Raw genomic sequence first — 20,770 nt, 5'->3', positions numbered from 1 at the left:
TGCGAGATAATAATGAAAGAAAAAACACCCTTGGCACACAAAATTGTGTGCTTTCAGATGCTTGATTTTGAGACCTCAGATTCTAAATCTGAGGTCTTGAAATCAAATTCGTTGAAAATTACTTATTGCTCGAAAACAACAATACTTCAGAGGGAGCCGTTTCTCACAATGTTTTTATGCTAATAATTATTTTGAGTAATTACCAATAGTGTCCACTGCCTTTAACAATGATAAACTAAAAAGTTCTTGAGTTTGTCAAATACAAGATCTGCAAAGAGTTACTCAATATGTATCTGTTGTTCATTTGGTGTCTTTATAAAAAAAAGTGTACTCATAATTGTGGCTGTGCACACAATGACTGTTCTGTTCGAATGAAATTTGGCCCTGGTTGCTGTATAGACCTTCAGCATGCTGTCTCCATCTTGGTCATGTTCCTCGTATCGAATAACAATAATGAATGCTAATAATCATTTTAGGAACCAGACTATTTTGTTCTTCTAGCCTTGGTTTGATTACATTGATATCTCTGGGAAAAATTCAAGATGGCTGCACCATGATAAAGGTCCAAAGTCATGGTCTTTGCAAACTTTAAAAGCTGCGTTCCTTTTCTCCATACAAATCATGAATACTTTACCCATTCCACTCTTAGTGCCCGAAAATCAGAACACTTCTATTGAGTCGGTTTCTGGGTAAAATTTCAGTTATTTACATCATATCAAAAATGAACATGGCTTTGTTAGGTTTCATCTTTATACACTACAGAATAACTTAATTCAATCATCACATCGGTAGAACCTGTTATATTGACTAGATAGTTTAAAGTCAGTGAACACTATTGGTAATTACTGAAAATAATTATCAGCATAAAACCTCACTTGGTAACGAGTAATGGGGAGAGGTTGATAGTATAAAACATTGTGAGGAACAGCTCCCTCTGAAGTAATGTAGTTTTCAAGGGAAAAGTAATTTCCACGTATTTGATTTTGAGACCTCAAGTTTAGAATTTGAGGTCTCGGAATCAAGCATCTGAAAGCACACGACTTCGTGTGACAAGGGTGTTTTTTTTTATTTCATTCATATCTCGCAACTTCGAAGACCAATTGAGCTGAAGTTTTCACAGGTTTGTTATTTTATGCATATGTTGAGATTCACCAAGTGAGTAGAAGACTGGACTTTGGCAATTACCATTAGTGTCCATTGTCTTTAAGTAAAGGTGTTATACAGTATTGATAGAGCTGACAACAGGCCTTGAAGGCTCTTGAAGGGTCTTGAAGGGTCATAGCAATTATCTTAAAAGTCCACTTTCACAAAGACTTATTGATTAGCGACATTAAAGCCACTGAACACAGTCGGTAATTGTCAAAGACCAGTAGTCTCACTTGGTGTATCTCAACATATGCATAAAAAAATGAGGCTGTGAAAATTTGAACTCAATTGGTCGTTGAAGTTGCAAGAAATTGATGAAAGAAAAAACCACCCTTGTTGTACAAATTAGTGTGCTTTCAGATAGTAAAAAAAGGCTTCTGGCCTGAAGTGTTTAATTATTTTAGTGAGAAATTACCTCTTTCTCAAAAACTAGGTTACTTCAGAGGGAGTCGTTTCTCACAATGGTTTATACTAACAACAGCTTTCCGTTGCTCGTTACAAAGTAGGTTTTTATGCTAATACATTTTGAGTAATTACCAAAACGTGTACAGTGCCTTTAATTGAACCGGTTAGAGGTATAGCTGTTTATCTTAATGTCACAAGGCATTCAGGGAAGTGACTACAAACAAATCCTGTAAAGTAGGAAGAATGTTTCCTTTAAAGGAACACGTTGCCTTGGATCAGTCGAGTTGGTCTTTGAAAAGCGTGTGCAACCGTTTGTTATAAAATGCATATGGTTAGAAAGATGGTTTAAAAGTAGAATACAATGATCCACACACATTTGCCTCGAAATTGTGTGGTTTTCCTTTTACTTTGCGAACTAACATGGTCGGCCATTTATGGGATTCAAAAATTTGACTCCCATAAATGGCCAACCGTGTTTGTTGATGAGGTAAAAGGAAAACCACGCAATTTCGAGTGATACCTGTGCAAATTATTATATTTTACTTTTAAAATATCTTTCTAATCATATGCATTTCATAACGAACGGTTACAAACGCTTTTCAAAGACCAACTCGTCCGATCCAAGGCAACGCGTTCCTTTAAAGGGGAGGTACATGTTTGGTAATTATTCAAAACAAATATTAACTTAAAAACTGACTTGGTAAAGAGCATTGGAGAGCTGTTGATAGTACAAAACATTGTGAGAAACGGCTCCCTCTGAAGTAGCATACATTTTGAAATGGAGGTAATTTCTCACTAAAATAATAAAAGACTTCTAGCTAGAAGTCTTTTATTCCTATCTGAAAGCACACAAATTCGTCCAACAATGGTGTTTTTTCTTTCATCATTTTCTCCCAACACCGATGACCAATTGAGCTCAAATTTTCACAGGTTTGTCATTTTATGCATATGCTGAGATACACCAAGTGAGATCACTGGTCTTTGACAGTTACCAATAGTGTACCTTCCCTTTAAGTCTGACAAATTATCAAATTTAAAATAGTCCATATGCATGTCCAAATGCGCTTCATGTTGGCACGTAGCAGATTCTGGGTGAAATTTGAGTCTAAGCAACACCAGCAACCATCATGGCGCACTGGTTTTGAAGCAATGCATTACACAACTATAATCCTGGCCCAGGCCCTTTTCCAAACCATGGCTTCGGCTTTGGATTTGGCTCAAGCAAACATGGCAAACAGTTGTTTTGACAATTGCACATGTTTTGCGTATGTGCTCAGGGCTTAATCTACACAGAGCCTGAAGCCAGATCCAAGGCCAAAACTTTGGATTCAAAAAGGGCCATAGTTACATGTAAACTAAACAGCAAGGCGTACATCTTGGCAGTGCCATTTATTTTTTAACTTTCGGTACTCAATTGTAAATTTTCTCAAACTTTTTTTAATTGCATTGCCAGTAAGTTATTATATTAACGGATTCAACACATGTGTGAAGATTACTTCATGCACATTTTCCCCACATCATTTATACATGAGCTTTTACATTAAAAACATATTTATATTATTTGCCATTTATTAATGACCCCTCCACCATTGTTGTCAATAAATTTCTTAAATTTTGCAAAAACAAATATAAATTTAGAGGCTCAGAGCCTAAGGATATCTTCCCACAAAATTCAAACTAACCAAACACAGTTCCCTTTATTTTATAATTATTTTAACATTTCCTTTGTACAGTGTAGCATTTTCCATTAAATATTTTACAAAAAATGGCCATGTACAAATTTATAGGAGGAAAACAATCACTAAGCTAGGGGGTCCATACTTCTGCACAGCCAATACAAATCTGCTTAAAGCATGTTTGACCCCTTAAGCTATTCAAAACAACCAATTTTATGTACAAATCAGCCCTTACAAAAGAATTGCACAGTATTAATATTATTATTAATTCCTCAAAATCATGCAACATGCATATAAAGCAAACGTGGCCCTGACCCCCCTAATCTAGAAAGAAAACTCCGCCTCTCATACAGGCGTTTCCAGTCCCACGGAAGGAAAGGGTACAGTTTCTTCGTTGTGTTCAAGATGGCTCCCTTGTCTGGGAGGGGACGATGCAAAACTCTCACTCTCTTTTCCCGGTGACATCTGATGATGGTCACCGGTGAAATGTGTACCAGTGTTCTTAGGTTCTGCAGGTTTCACGAGTAAACTTGTCGGTATGTTCATTTCATGATGAGTTGGGGGTGCGGCTGCCGTAAAATGATGATCATCAAGATGGATACCAGCGATGCCTCTCCCGTTGTCATGCCAACCAACAGCCTCGTTTCCAGAGGCCCCGAAATGGTCATCGATAGGGGATGAGTGCTGGTCGCTGGAATGCCCGCTTTTATCTTTATGCTTTTTGTCCGACTTCTTCATTTTCTTTTCTTCTTTCTTCTCTTCCTTTTTAGATTTTTTCTTGTCCTTTTTATCTGTTTTACTCTCCGCCTCCTTTTCTCCTCCCATGATGGCATCTCCGCTGGCAACATCCTCCTTATGGCCTGATTTGCTCTTCTTCTTCTCTGCCTTTTCCTTTTTCTTTTCCTCTTTCTTAGAGTTTTTACCCTTCGGCGATTTATCTTTCCCAGAGGTTGGTGAAATCGGCCCAGGTTCTGTGCTGTTAAGGTTCCAATCTCGAGGTGGGTTATCCACGTGTATTTCCCGTTGGAATTGTCCGCCCGAGGAAACGCTTCCACTTGGCGATCGAGCCTGATCACTTCTCGGTTCCAGGCTCCAGTCTCTCGATGGATTGTCAACATGTACCTCTCTCTCAAACTTGGGTCTAACCCCTGAGGAGACGCTCCCGCTTGGCGATCGATTTAAATCGTAATCCGGAAACCTCTCATTGGATGGTCGTCTCGGCGTATCTCGTCGAGGGCTTGCGTCCTGCGCAGCACCTCTCTCAAGGGCGAGCAAGTCCTGGCTACCGAATCCCTCTTGCTTGAAGGAGGAGGACGGGGGTTTCACCTTGCCCCGTTTCTTCTTGCGCAGTTTGTCAATGTCCCTGGCCATGGCAGCAGCCTTTGCTGGAGCCAGTTGCCGCTCCTTGATGATGCGACGTCGGGCGAGTGACAGGGAGTGCTCTTCCTCCAGGTCCTTCTCGAAGACTCGTAGCTTCAGCATCTGGAGTCAAGTATAAAAAGAAGAGAAGGTAATTGAGCCCTGGAATTTCATCTTTGAAAGGGCAGAGGCTTTTCATTTTGCAAAGGGCACTTTTGTTGGAAAATCGTAAAAGTCTATGGAAAGGGGTACCAAGGCCAAGACAAAGGTCAACAGAGGTCATGGCGTCTGTGGTCTCTGTGTAAGTCCAGGCCTGGCAATTCTGAAATAGCTTATCACAGCTGATGAAGTGCGGATCTGATTTATTAGGTAAACATTTAGTCTAGGCTTTCTCCAGAAGACGGTCAGAGCATACTGATCAAATCGTCAAAGTGAAGACGATCAGAGCATACTGATCGAAACGTCGAGTTTAAGGCGATCAGAGCATACTGATCGAAACATCGAGTTGAAACCAACGTTTCTTTTCAGAACCACCCCAACTCAACCTTTCCATACCGTATTTACACCATGCAAAGTTTCAAATCCTACTTAACGGTTTAGTCTGGTACCATATCATTCAAGTCCGAGTCAATTACAATGGAGCTTCATTAATAAGTGGATTCCCGACTATCATCAGTAGAGGGATTAAAAAACCTGCCAGTTTTTTCAAAGGCCAGGCTGGACCGCTAGTCCAATTTTATAGAGCTTCTTTAGCTTCTTACTTACAAGTGTTGTGCTTAGCAGGATACCAGTCCCAAATGGTGCATGTGACAGGGTTGTTTGGCTGATAATCTTATTGGGGTAAGTAAATTTTTGTTGTGCTTGGCTACTTTTTGTGCTTAAGCAGCTCTATGAAATCGGGCCCTGGGCCAGCCCATTTTCATGGCTCCGCGCACTGCCAAATTCTGTGCTTAGTATCACCATTCTCCACTTACTGTGCAAGCTCTGAATTTCTGCGCTAGCTGTGTAAGCGAAGAATACCTTGTATCGTGGAGTACGCACACACACAAGCAAAAACTTCCTGCTAAAACATGAAATACACTTGATAGCAGAATACCCTGCTTCCACAAGCCCCGATTCTCTGTTTATGGTTAGCAGAGTCATGAAATTGGGCCCTGGGGCCGATTTTACAAAGCAATAAAATTCATTGCAAGAAAATTTTTCAGTATCACCATAGAGATTTGTATTGTGACATCTTTACTTAGCATTTTCGATTGATTTGCAGTTACGATCAATCTTAGCTCTTTGTGAAATTGGCCCCTGGTCCCCTCAGAATTAAGATGTGTTAATCAGTGAAAACGAGGACTGGGGACAGTAGGGGAGAACGATTGCAAGAATATTTGATTTGTCACGTTACCTCTGAAGCCAGGAAGTCCTCCTGCGTAATCTCAGCTGGAATGTTTTTCAAAGCTTCCATAGTTTCATACAAGCCTTGGCAGTCGGCAAGTTTATCAGATCGTCCCAACGTCTGCTTCAGCAGGACCAGCCCAACACGGAATAACACTTTCACACCTGTAGAACACACACAAAAAATAGTCAATCAAAATGTGGCAATTTTCTTCAAATTCAAGTACATTTTCTTCAAATTACAGTAAATTTTCTTCAAATTACACGGGAGAATTTTCTTCAGTATACACAGGCAAACACATGTTCTAATTGTTGCATCCCTGTGATGACATCTTTTGTTCTTTCCTTTGTCCCTGTAGTTAAGAAACTCCCATAGACTTTGTACACAAAATTCCTTGGGGAGCACCCTGGTCTTAAGAATTCCCCTAAGGAAACATACTGTGTTCCTTTTCTGTTCACACTGATTAAAGATATTATACAAGATTGGTAGAGCTGAGACAATAGTCTTATCTCATACATTGTCATGTGTCGTCTAATCAACCATACATATGTTAAAATTTGGGCTTGAAACGTTGTAGGGTCAAGAAAAAATAGTGAACAAAATATGCACAATTTGTAGCATGTAAACAAAACGTCCTTAATTGTTGTGTAACAGCAGAATTAATCAGCTTTTCAGGTTCTTTTTTTTTTTTTTCAGAATTAAACAATGATTTTTGTTATCTCTACCAATCCTGTACGGTACCTGTAATTTTTTGATACAAATCATGTAGTTCAGCCTACCGGTGGTGTGAGTAAAATTTGTAGCTTTTGGGAAAGACATGGGCGAGTGACGAAACACCAGGAGGCCATTAACTATTATTTGTATATACACCATTGCAACAGCTAAAACTATTTTCTCAAACATGTCAAATTAAAGTTCAAACAAGTTGACAGACACAATGTGTCATTACATTACACGATAAAAATCAAGAGAGAGAGTACGTCTCTCAGTGTGGCTCTGCTCACCCTGCGCTTACAGGACGCAAAGAATTCCACACTCACGTAAATCGTGGTTAGCAGGGAATTGGTGCAAGTGTGTACTCCATGATAATATAATAATAATAATAAAACCATTCTTATATAGCGCATATCACCGTGAGGTCGTTATTAAGCTTAGTCCCTATCCGCTGTAAAAGGAAATCAACAATTATTGTACAAAGTAAACAGATAAGTTTTTAACCGGGCTTTGAATTGTTCTGATGTCTCAGCCTGTTTAACTAGGTAGCTGTTTAAGCTAACGCAGCAAATTTGGCGCTTGCACAGTAAGTGTTGAATGGTGATCTAAGCGCAGAAGTCAGCGGTAAATAGAGCCATGAGTTTGGGCCCAGTTTTTTTCACAAGTTCATAATTCACATTAATTTGGGATGCTTTTTAACACAAAGAAAGCCAGCCGAGGTCAAGTTTGAGCGAGGGACTAAAGTTGACCATTGGGTGATTTTCCCTGCCACCCAGGATGTATTGCATGGAATATTGACTAGTGGTTGACAAATGATCGCTACTCGAACTTGCCCTGGACTACTTGAAGTGAATTTTGCCTTACGGACCACTGTAACACCGCATTACCGTGTTCCCAAAAAACAGATTAATAAATAAAGGTCAAGACAGAAATAGGCCAATTGCTGCGGTATCCTCCTTTAAGAATATCCTGAGAGCCCAAAGCGGAGTATTTAGTTACTGCTTTATGTCACACAATCCTGAGTCATTGGTTCTATTCATTTCCCTCAACGGGAACACATGACGTGCCTGAGCTAAATCTCACACAGCTGTCTGTGGAAAAGTTTGACTTCACAGTTTAGAGGGGAACCAGTTTGCGACAATGTAAATTACATGGCATTCTGGCTGGTAACTCTTTTCTGCTATGCAAGATATTTTTGTGAAGTTACAAACAAAGACTATTGGTGATCGATTATAGATTGATCAGTTATTGACCATAAGTAAATTTATACTTAAGGTGTGCAGCGATCGGCTTGTGAGTTCAATGTTAAAATAATAATATCGAAAGCTTATATAGCACATGTATTTACACATGTACCAAACAAGGTACTCAAGTTGCTGAGTATACAAACTTTCAGAAAGATAGGTTATTGCAGGGATGGATTCAGCAGCAACAGCCAGGAGCACCGGGGCGCACCCCTTGTCTCTTTTTGATAAGTGCACTGGGTTCTTTTACATGTGTTACACAACACAAGGGACCACTAGCTTAACGTCCCATCCGAAGGACGAAGCAATGGTCAAGTGTCTTGCTGAAGGACACAAGTGTCACGGCTGGGGATTTGAACCCATTCTCTACTGATCAGAAACACCAGAGTTTGAATTTGGTGCTCTTAAAGGCAGTGGACACTATTGGTAATAACTCAAAATAAAAATAAGCATAAGACCTTACTTGGTGACGAGTAATGGGGAGAGGTTGATAATATAAAACATTGTGAGAAACGGCTCCCTCTGAAGTGACATAGTTTTCGAGAAAGAAGTAATTTTCCACGAATTTGATTTCGAGACCTCAGATTTAGAATTTGAGGTCTCAAAATCAACCATTTTAATGCACACAACTTGTGTGACAAGGGTGTTTTTTCTTTCATTATCTCGCAACTTCGATGACCAATCAAGCTCAAATTTTCACAGGCCTGTTTGTTATTTTATACATGTTGAGAAGACTGGTCTTTGACAATTACCAATAGTGTCCAGTGTCTTTAACCGCTCGGCCACGACACTTCCAGAATTTTATGTGATTACATTGCACACCCAGCTTTCTGACTCCATTACCTTCACACAGGAACATGTCCCAAACCCTCAGGACGGACGGCCAAGGTAACGTCCGAGAGAAAATACACATGAACCACTCTGTCATGTATAGAATAGGCTCAATCCGATGTTTCTTCTGCAAATACACAAATAATACAAAAATAATTCTTAAATGAATCTCTGATTTGTAGACATTTCAACCACAACAATTTCATAGTACTGCTTGTAAAGCAGATAATAATAATAACTTGGGGGGGCTAATCGTCCTTACTCGCAGCTAGAGCTGAATTGCGAAGGACGCGGCTACAACGTGTTCGAGAAGCAGGCATGCAAGGGCGCATTCAGCTGCCAGCCACATCAACCCATTATGACCACGGAGCACAGCCAAGATCGAAAGTGTTTGTTTTTTTCCTGATGGGAGGAAAACCCGATGTTCTGGAAAACCCTCGTGGCACAGCAGAGAACCAATGCACAACTCAACTCACATATGGCCTCGTCCGGGAATCGAACCGGGGTCACCTTGGTGAGAGGCGAGCGCTTTACGCGAGCGCTTTACGCGAGCGCTTTACGCGAGCGCTTTACGCGAGCGCTTTACGCACACGCCAACCATGCCATCGATAAGAGTAAGTAAAAACCCAAACCGGCCTAAAATCACCAGCATGCTCAGTGAACTAGTGGTAAGACATCTACTCTAGAATGCAGGAGCTGTGGGTTCCAATCCAACCTGGCAAGAGGTACTATAGATGATCTAATGGTTAAGACAGCTACTCTAGAAAGCAGGGGTACGTAGGTTCAAGTCCCACCGAGTACATGTAATATGCTTGTGGATTTTTACCCAAAAAGACTCTGGGAAAACACTGAGTATACAGTGTTTATAAAATATCAGAGTGTAGTAATTTTTGTTTATCCCTGATGAAGTTTTTGCCTTAAGCAAATCATGTCGAATGACTTCTGTACATGGCGGACATTTATTAACGCCAGTAACTACTTTGGATTTTCCCCCTTTTTTTTATCAACATGTGGATTGGCTGACGTTTTTATCCACCTAGAATTTCAAGCGTGGAGCCTGTTGAGGTAGGCATCTACCGTGATACACTTTATTTCAAGCATACAAATAGGGACAACAGGTTCTGGAAAACATGCCTTGTAACATCCCTTCTGGGGGGTTATTGTGATAGTTAACAGCCACTTCTATAAACATTTGTTCTGACGCTGTGTACAGTTGTGGCATACATTAAACATAACAGGCTCCCACCATTGTTTTCAAATAGTCCTTTGCTTCGCTTCTCGTAAATAGTTCCAACACAAAACAGGGAAACCCTGGATAACTGCTTACAAATGATAAATAATAATATTTGTGAAAAGTGTGGGTAGGACAGTACTTGTTGTACAGTATATTGTATGCACACTATAGTATGGGGTTTCGTTTGGTCCCAAGCTCCCATGTTAAAGGTGATATACAGGATTGTAAAGAATAAAACACCTTTTATAGATGTTGTTTTTTATATAAAAAAAAACACCATCATTTAAATAATAGATGTTAAATTTGCATTAGGGATAAAGAATATTAATTTTGGTTTTTACCCATACACCGATGTGTGTTAGCACTGTATACTCAGTACTTTCCCGAGTCATGAGACAAAATATCACAGGCATGTTACTCGAGTGGGATTCAAACCCACGACCCTTGCAATTCTAGAGCAGTGTCTTACCAACTAGACTACCGAGGGTACCCGGTAGCTAGAGGCAGTTCGAATCCTATGTTTAACTTTAGTCTGAAAGCTCGCTGGTTATGAAATTCATACTACATGTAGAGCAATTTATTTCTGTGAAATATTTCCCTCTGAAATGAAGCCACATTGGAGAAAACTGTACCTGAAAATCTGTATTTATAAAATGGTCATTGCCATGGTGCCCTTGAAATGCTCATTGGGTGCCCTTTTCCAGGGAGAAAATGCTTAAGTGCCCTCGCCCTTTTAAATACAAAGCCCACAGGTCTGCTCAGAGGTACTGGTACATGAAAATACATACACATGTACCTGAACAAAACATCCTCACAATGCATTTTTATTTTATTTATGCCCATGTCACAAGAACCTGGGCCCATTTTCATAGAGCTGCTTAAGCTAAAAAAAATTGCTAAGCACACCAAATTTCAGCTTACCATTTCTGGTATCCTGCCTGGCAGAAAATTGTTTAACAATATTTTCAGCTTAAGCAGAAAAACCTGCACAACAAATGGTCTCTATGTCTGATTTTGCTGTTTTTTGAGTCTCACCATGTGTTTATGACACGTCGGTGACTCTTTCTTCATGAGTGCGGCCAATACTTGACCGTCGATCTGGACAGCTTCCAATCCTGGGCTATAGTAACCGGTCAAGTACTTCTCACAGATCTGGACCAGAGCCCAAAACGCATCCTGGAGAAAAAAGAATAAAGCAAAAAAATACAGTCAGGATAAATTAACGACAAGTGTTTTTGAGGTTCATTAAAGCATTGGACACTTTCTGAACAGAACAAATATCAAAGTTCACAGATTCACAAACAACTTACAGGGTTTACAGAAGGTAATGGTGAAAGACTTCACTTGAAATATTATTCCATGAAATGCTTTACTTTTTGAGAAAACATTAAAACAATTATCAATTCTCAATATAGAGAATAACGGATTTATTTTAAACACATGTCATGACACGGCGAAACTTACGGAAACAAGGATGTGTTTTCCCGTTATTTTCTCCCGACTCCGATGACCGATTGAGCCTAAATTTTCACAGGTTTGCTATTTTATATATAAGTTGTGATACACGAAGTGTGGGCCTTTGGACAATACTGTTTACCGATGTTGTATGATTGCTTTAACTTCTAATAGATGGCTTGCATAGGTCGCCATGGCTGAGGTCAACCAATGGAAACGTGTGTGTGTGCACAACTCTCAGCCAATGATACCTCAATGAGGGCATTGTTTGCACTTGTGGCACCATATGCAAGGGGGTCTATTTAGCTTTCTTGAGTTATTGACCCCTTACACGCACGTCACTTGCGGCGACTGTGCCACGCTCACCATTTTAGTGGTCAATAGGTTTAGGTGTAAACACCGGATCGCCTAAAATGCGCACTTCACTGAACAACGCACAGTGACATTGCCCAACAGTATGGCGGTTCCAAGATTATTCGATGTTGACGTCAGGTGAATTGGGTCAATAGTGGACACTATACATGTAGAAGTGCAGTTGGTTTGGGCGTTGACATATTTACCAAAACATAGTGTCATAATAGCATTGTGCCTGCCATTTCTAAAAATGGCCGCCACTTTGAGTTATTAATAGTCTGTTTGTGATATCCATGACAGAATTCGAACCGGCCAGTTAAATGTCACCAGACAGCTGCTCAAAGGTTATGGGTTTGAATCCAACCCATGTTGCGCGCAACATATCGAGCCCCATACATTTGTTAAGACCAAGGAAATTCTACAGAAATAAATGGGCATGATATTTGGTCCCTGCAAAAAAGTAGGAACACAGACAGACCAACATGTACGCATGATGTACATTACATGTAAGCTCTAATAGACCTTTTCGGTCAAGTTGGTCTTTGAAAAGCGTTTTGATCATAAAATGCATATATATGATTTGAGAGATATTTTAGAAAGTAGAATATAATGATCCACACAAGTATCACTCTAAATTGCATGGTTTTCCTTTTACCTCGTCAACTAATGCGGTCGGCCATTAATGGGAGTCAAATGTTTGACTCCCATAAATGGCCGACCGTGTTAGTTCGCAAAGTAAAAGGAAAACCACGCAATTTCAAGGCAAATTTGTGTGGGTCATTATATTCTACTTTTAAATTATCTATCTAACCATATGCATTTCATAACAAACGGTTTCAAACGCTTTTCAACGACCAACTCGTCCGATCCAGTGCAACGTGTTCCTTTAATAACAACTTTGCTTATTTTTTGGAGGGCAAAACACCCCATCAGAAAACTGGGATTAGGGAGATTATCATGCCTGAAATAGGCTACATCTCCTAGCTCAGGAAGAAAGTACCATGTACATGTGACGCAGCAGGAAACTGAAATCAACCAAATTTCATAGCGTTGGTCGAACCTTCTCGAAGTTCAATTCAGGTCATGTATAATCAAAACATGGTAATACAAACAGAAAGGAGTGTTGGGGGAATGATTTACATGATTTACATGATGGTGGTGAAAAGGTACTAAGGGTCTCATACATGTATAAACAAACATGTCATTGAAGACTGTAGATATAATATACAAAAATGTATGGTACGTGTACAAGTGTTGTTTAGGCCATGTCCTAATTGATGACTTCGGCTTTGGCTATGGGTGGATTATTATTATGATTCTACTTTATTAAAACCATTCAAATCTTGCGGACCAAGGGCCTATAATTACATCTGGTATTCACAAAGAGGTAATGATGTAAAAAGGCAATATGTCATAAAACAAAGAATATGATAGAACAAACATTTGAGTTCAGCAAAGAGGGTTGGCAAGTTGGGCGGAGCTCGAAGATTGTTGAACCTACTTGTAGGGAGCCATTCGCTGTACTCTGAATCTATAAGTTTTGCACATAATTCATTGGAGAGCTGATCTCGTCTTATTTTAATATAGAAACAGTGTGTTTGCATGCTAAAAAAGGTATACATTTTAAAAACCATTTTCTTCTGACTCAGATGACAGATTAAGCCTAAAGTTTCTTCTTTCCGGTCTGAAGCCGGAAAGTTGCCCTTATAAAGTTTGTTTTTGTATGCAGGAAAAGTCAGGTACAAAATGCATCTGTCTAGCATACCTAGTTCAGTTATTTCATGTAGTAACAATGGGAGACTTTCTGGGACGATAGAGGGCAGCAGACTTACTGGGTAAATCCATTGTTCTCAGAATTATGCGCATGTTCAGAACTACGTAAACAATGGAAATTTACCCGGTATGTCTGCTGCCACCTAGCATTGGAAAGTCTCCTATTGATCACACAAAACATGAACATTGTCTGTGACTATTTTGTCAGCTTTACCAATGCCGTAAATTACTTAAGGGATTTGATACAGGAGTATTGACCCATTTCACCTGACGTCATCATCAGAAAAATCTTGAATGTCTATACTGGTGGGCAATTTTACTGTGCGTTTTCATATATAACTCTATGCCGTGCATTATGCAGTGAAGTGTGCATTTTAGGCGACGCGGCGTTAATACACGTAAACCTAACTGCCAACCAACATGGTGAGCGTGGCATCAGTCGCCGCGTGTGACGCGCGTGCAAGGGGTCAATATCAAGTTTTTGGCCATGACATGAATCCCTACTCAGTGTGAATGAAGTTACATTATTTACCTGTAGAAGTTTCAGCTTTATAAGTAGTCAAATCACAGATCAATGCTTTCAGGAGAGTCATGCGCGCATCTTCGCGTAAATACAGTGTACATGTACATGCTAAACTAAGTCTTCTGAGACGAAAAAATATTTTTCTGACTTTGTTTTACCAATTTCTCAAAAACTACGGCACCTCAGCAAGTTTTTTTTTTATGGGAGGCTTTCTACCATCATTTTCTTCAAACTGTGTAAATTTTATGTAAATCTGTGGAAAATGTGTTTTGTGTCCCACAAAAAGTACCACAACCCTTTAAAACCAACACTTTAATGGGCTTGTCCGACCCACCCACAGCTGTCCTCCAATAAGGTCAGTTTTAAAAAAATCCTGAATGAATCATGTAATTAGCACAAAGACCAAGGTCGCTAACAAGCATCTCTGACAAAGCCACAAAAAGATGGCAAGTTCATGGTGATCAGCCAAAAGCGTCAAGAACAATTGCATCGTCGGCAAAGCTTTTAGAACAGCTGAAAAACCAACAAACAACCGATGACACATGTAAATATCACAAAGCAAAACCCACTGGACCAAAACTGTGATGTTGTGTTTTAACAGGGCAAATTATAGAGAGAGTAAACCCACGTCATGGGCAGAGACTTGTTGTATTTCAATGGTGAATAATTACTTAAAAACACTGGACACTATTGGTAATTGTCAAAGACGAGTCTTCACACTTTATGTATTTCAACATATGCATAAAATAACAAACCTGTGAAAATTTGAGCTCAATCGGTCGTTGAAGTTGCGAGATATTAATGAAAGAAAAAACGCCCTTGTGGCACCATGGTCACACGAAGTTGTGTGCTTTACAGATGCTTGATTTTGAGACCTCAAATTCTAAATCTGAGGTTTCGAAATCAAATTCGTGGAAAATTACTTCTTTCTCGAAAAACTACGTCACTTCAGAGGGAGTTGCTTCTCACAATGTTTTATACCGTCAACCTCTCCCCATTACTTGTCATCAAGAAAGGTTTGATGGTAATAATTATTTTGAGTAATTACCAATAGTGTGGACTGCCTTTAAATATAACACGGTTTGATGGTGTACAGGTGATACATTATTTTTAATGTAGACCTTTCTATTGTTGATAAACAAAACGCTCTGGTTGGCATTGACAGCTGAACCGAATGCTAACAAGTCATTCAATCGCTTTAAAGGCACTGGACACTATTACTCAAAATAACTTTTAGCATAAAACCTTACTTGGTAAGTAATGGGGAACTGTTAATGGTAAAAAACATTCTGAAGTTACGTAGTTTTTGAGAAAGAAGTAATTTTCCACGAATTTTATTTTGAGACCTCAGAATTAGATTTTGAGGTCTCGAAATCAAGCATCTGAAAGCACACAACTTCGTGTGACAAGGGTAGTTTTTCTTTCATTATTATCTCGCAACTTCGACGACCAATTGAGCTCAAATTTTGACAGGTTTGTTATTTTATGCATATGTTGATATATACACCAAGTGAAAAGACTGGTCTTTGACAATTACCAAAGGTGTCCAGTGTCTTAAAGAAACGTTGTGACCAAATTCAACATTTCTGCAAACTTAGACGGGAAAGGAAAAGACGTAGCCGTAGCTGCAAATTCGGATGTGGCCTTAAGGAGTCGGGACCAACTTAAACTGAAATTGTAACAAGTTTGTTACTAAAGGGAAATCTACCGTAGTAAACTTATGGCCCAAGGACTCCGACAAAATGGCGCGTAGTTCTAACACTTAGAGCCTCAAGTACTCTTCAACCATCTCTCTATGCTACAACTGAATTCATATTCAAGAGGTACTTAATAATTTACATATAAACTCTTCAAAGGAACGGATGCGTGTATCCTATGTGTGTTTGACACTGTAAACAACCTAACGATTAATATATTCCAAATTTTACTTCACTAAACAATGATGAGATTATCACTATTGCGGTTTGAACAGCTTAGAGAATTGAACTTGAAGAGTGTGGGTTCGGTTCAAAGGTTTAAAGGCACTGGACATCTTTGGTAATTGTCAAAGACCAGTCTTCTCATTTTGTGTATCTGAACTTGCATAAAATATATAAAAAACATGTGAACATTTTAGCTCAAGAAAAACACCCTTGTCACACAAAGTTGTGTGCTTTCAGATGCTTGATATCCAGACCTCATACGTGAGGTCTCGAAACCAATTCAAATTTTTTACTGAGGAATTACTTTTTCTCAAAAACTATGTTACTTCAGAGGAAGCCGTTTCTCACAATGTTTTATACTATCAAGAGCTCTCCATTGATCATACCAAGTAGGATGCTATGCTTACAATGATTTTGATTAATAACCAATAGCGTCTAGTGCTTTTCAACAAAGATTTGCTGGAATTTGAAAAACTGGGTGTCCAAACTGTTCACTGTACAATATATTTTGAAAATCGCATAGTTAAGAAGCTCCATGAACAAAGCCTATCTAATATATGTACTTGTACAAATCTTGGTTAGCAGAAACAAATCTTGGTTAGCAGAAACAGGTGACCACTCGATACACTCGCTAATTATTCACCATGTTTGAATGCATTATGCATGATCAAGTCCCTACTCTGACATGCCAACCAGATCGTCATCATCATGAGATTGCTAAGTGGTCCCGCAGCCATCAGTTTTCATTATATTCATCCGTCACTGTCATATAACGAGGGTTTTAATTTGTTGATTATGAACAAACATCAACCATATGTTGTGAGAGGCGTATGTAATTTACATGTTAGAACAATAAAAGCACACTTTTGGAGCTGTGCTATTCTATGGCTGTTTTCGAAACCACAGGTTACATGTAAATGTAGGCATTGGTTTCAGCTCAGGCACCGTGCAAAGATGCTAAGCACAACAAAATTATGCTAAGCAGAAAAAGTTAACCAGCCAAATCCAACAGCACAAAAAGTGCCAATAACAGGAAGCAAGAAGAAATGTTTAGTTTACATTGTACCGCATAGATGTGGGAGGAAAACACCTACATGCACGTTGCCAACATGCCCGATCTGGGAAAGTAAACCCATCCCATTGGGCTAGCTCGGTGGTCTTATGGTAAGACATCTGGGGTGGATTTCACAAAGAATTAGGATTAGTCCTAACTTAGGACTAGTCCTAGGAGATATCAAAAAACGTATAATCTATGTCCTAAGTTAGGACAAGTAACTCGTTCTAACTCGAGATAAGACTTAGTCTTAACTCTTTGTGAAATCGACCCCAGCTCTATCAATACTAAGTTGTGGGTTGTAAACCAGTTTGAATCCCAACCGGGTAATCTGTCTGTTGATTTTTTACACAGAACTTTGGAGAGTATACAGTGCTTTTATACACAGCGGTGTAAGGGTAAAAACAAAATTCTATTCTTTATCCCGATGCAAAACTAACTTCAATCCTTCCTCCGTGCTTCTATTAAACACACTCCTTAAAGGAACACGTTGCCTTGGATCGGACGAGTTGGTCTATAAAAAGCGTTTGAAACCATTTGTTAAGAAATGCATATAGTTGGACAGATGTTTAAAAAGTAGAATACAATGATCCACACAAGTATCACTCAAAATTGCACGGTTTTCCGTTTACGTCGCGAACTAACACGGTCGGCCATTTATGGGAGTCAAAAATTTGACTCCCATAAATGGCCGACCGCGTTTGTCGACGAGGTAAAAGGAAAACCACGCAATTTCAAGGCATGTTTGTGTAGATCATTGTATTCTACTTTTACAACATCTTTCTACCCATACCGATTTTATAACAAATGGTTACAGAACGCTTTATAAAGACCAACTCGACCGATCCAAGGCAACGTGTTCCTTTAATCATGTACCTCGGAGTACATACATGTACATGTGCTTGATATTCTGTCAGCCTAAATACTTGTGCAAAGTGTAGACCTACGGAGTCAGCCAATTCCAGTGAAAAGGTCAGCCTCGACATTTCAAAATGATTACGACTTCGATCCATCAGTCTCCAATTTGATTCACTTCAACCAAATCCTGCCAAAGAATGTGACATTTAACATTTGGCTCCTTGGCAGTGAATAAGTACTGTAACACCACAGGAACATTTACATTGTTCACTGAATTTTGCATTGTGCATTAATGAATGGCAGAACCTTGAAACCTAATATTGAAACTGTGAATCCACTAGGAAACCTCACAAGGGTGTACATTTTTGTGGCATACAATAGATCAATTTTGTATACTGTATGGATTCACTGAACATTTTGCATTTAAAGAATTATGTTAAACTCAGAATCCATCCCCTAATTTCGCACCCAGTACATTTGTGTTTTTTGTTGTTGTAAAATTGTACAAGAGGGCAAATTTGTGTTACAAATTACAATCTGTACCTATGCTATAGACGATGTGACCTATGTTTACATTCAAACCGCCCTCTGTTGACAAAACACTATAAACGTCATGTTTCGCCGGGCACTGAGTTGCGCAGTCATAGTAAGATTGCGTACACTTTCTAGCTGGCTGCCAAAACACAAAGGTTTTGCCCGGCGGTATGCGCGCGAATCATGTTATGGTTTTCGTGTGACGTCAGAGGACACATCGTCTATACCAACTGTGGATTTGAACATTCTGCATATTTAGTTATATGTCAGAAAATCTGGTCAGCTGTTTTCTTCTTTTAAACGTTTGTTTGTTTGTTTGGTTTTGGGGTAGGTTTTTTTTTTTGGGGGGGGGGGATGGGGGAGGTTGGCCGGTTTGGGCTGGAGGGGGCTTTAAACCTACTCATTCTCTGTGTATAGACCTTTATCACAGTGTGGCCATCTAACTCATTGTAACCAAACTGAGGCTGGACGAAATAATAGTCTGGTGCCATGTTTGCGCAATGAATGTTAGCATTCATTACTGTTATGGAAACAGGGAACATGACCAAGATGATGACAGCGATAAAGGTCTATTGTGCCCTAAAGTAAGGGTCAGGTAGAAACATAAATAGAGATTATTTAATCATGACATAATCTACCAAGCAAGAACATGTAGATACATGTATACATGGTGTTAAAAAAAAAAAAAATACAACCAAGTTACACTTAAAAATCTTATAAATTAAGTAGTCAGTCAATATTTTTTTTAATTGAGCACTCAGTGTGGAATGGGTTGGTCAAAATGATAATCAGAGTTTTCACAAATTACCTTTTGTGATTAGGTCCTCTCTTCACTTAGTTTCCTTAAGGCAGTGGACACTATTGGTAATTACTCAAAATAATTATTAGCATAAAACATTACTTGGTGACGAGTAATGGGGAGAGTTTGATGGTATAAAACATCTAGAGAAACGGCTCCCTCTGAAGTGGAGTAGTTTTTGAGAAAGAAGTAATTTTCCACGAATTTGATTTCGAGACCTCAGATTTAGAACTTGAGGTGTCAAAATCAACCATCTAAACACACACAAGTTCGTGTGACAAGGGTGTTTTTTTCTTTCATTATTATCTCGCAACTTCGATGACCGATTGAGCTAAAATTTTCACAGGTTAGTTATTTTATGCATATATATGTTGAGATACACCAACTGTGAAGGCTAGTCTTTGACAATTACCAATAGTGTCCACTGCCTTTAACCCTCAATTTAGCATTACAATGTAGTTCTGTAATTTGTGGAAATGTGTAAGTAGAAATAAATGTAAATTCTTCTTTTTCGAATGTCTATGCTGCTTAAATGCCATCCCTCCAGTAGTTGGCACACTGAAGGCCAGGCCTGGGGTCGATTTCACAAAGAGTTAGGACTAGTCCTAGGAGATATACAAATTGCATGGATAGTCCTAAGTTAGGACGAGTAACTGGTCCTAACTCGAGATAAGACTAGTTCTAACTCTTTGTGAAATCCACCCCTGGTCACACAGGCCTTGATAGCTAGAACGAAAACGAGAACGTTAAAAATGCGCGCGCTCAATTGGTTGAATATGCATGGCCATATTCTGCATGGAGCAATTCAACCAATAGAATGCGTTCTCTTTGCGTCGTTATACATGTAGCTGCCATGTGACTGAGCCTTTAGCCAGTTGAAGTGAATTGAATGGTCTTCTCTGTAAAAGTAGATTTCCCTTTAGGAAACAAGAGACAACATGCAAATGTCTGCTCTCTGTTCCATGTAACACTAGCATGTAAATGTTTCCCGTCTACACCGTTATTAGTATTGATTGGTTCAATGATGTATCAATGCATTCTTCCCTGCTAGTGTGAAAAGAATGTTGCCAATACTACGTATGCACAACACAACAGTATGAGTAGACTCCCACACAAGTATGCCTGTGATTCTTTTCACAAAGCTCAGGAAAGTACCGAGAATACAGTGCTTATTAACACACATCAGTGTCTAGTGGGTAAAACCAAAATTAATATGCTTTATTCCTGATGCAAATTTCCATCTATTGAAGGCAGTGGACACTATTGGTAATTACTCAAAATCATTATTAAGCATAAAACCCTACTTGGTGACTAGTAATGGGGAAGGGTTGATGGTATAAAACATTGTGAGTGAGAAACGCCTCCCTCTGAACTGACATAGTTTTCAAGAAATACGTAATTTTCCACAAAATTTGATTTTAAGACGCACACAACTTAAGTGTGACAAGGTTGTTTTTTCTTTCATTATTATCTCGCAACTTCGACGACCAATTGAGCTCAAA

The 20,770-nt window shown here is 39.2% G+C and overlaps 1 protein-coding gene across 2 annotated transcripts in view; it reads right to left on the bottom strand.

Annotated features, from left to right (window-relative positions):
- Window positions 1-2,492: 2,492 nt before the first annotated feature.
- LOC117290588 (carabin-like) overlaps window positions 2,493-20,770 on the bottom strand; it is a 44,267-nt gene continuing 25,989 nt past the window's right edge. For both annotated transcript variants that reach the window (XM_033772047.1, XM_033772048.1), the window contains exons 6-9: window positions 11,032-11,172; window positions 8,775-8,889; window positions 5,983-6,137; window positions 2,493-4,709 (exon numbers count right to left, since the gene is read on the bottom strand). In XM_033772047.1, coding sequence (XP_033627938.1) covers window positions 3,573-4,709; window positions 5,983-6,137; window positions 8,775-8,889; window positions 11,032-11,172 — 1,548 coding nt within the window. In that variant the 3' untranslated portion in view covers window positions 2,493-3,572. The remainder of the gene's footprint in view (window positions 4,710-5,982; window positions 6,138-8,774; window positions 8,890-11,031; window positions 11,173-20,770) is intronic.

The sequence above is a fragment of the Asterias rubens genome, chromosome 5 (genome assembly GCF_902459465.1).
Source record: "Asterias rubens chromosome 5, eAstRub1.3, whole genome shotgun sequence".
Taxonomy (NCBI): Eukaryota; Metazoa; Echinodermata; class Asteroidea; order Forcipulatida; family Asteriidae; genus Asterias; species Asterias rubens.
This window is presented reverse-complemented; position numbering and strand designations above follow the sequence as displayed.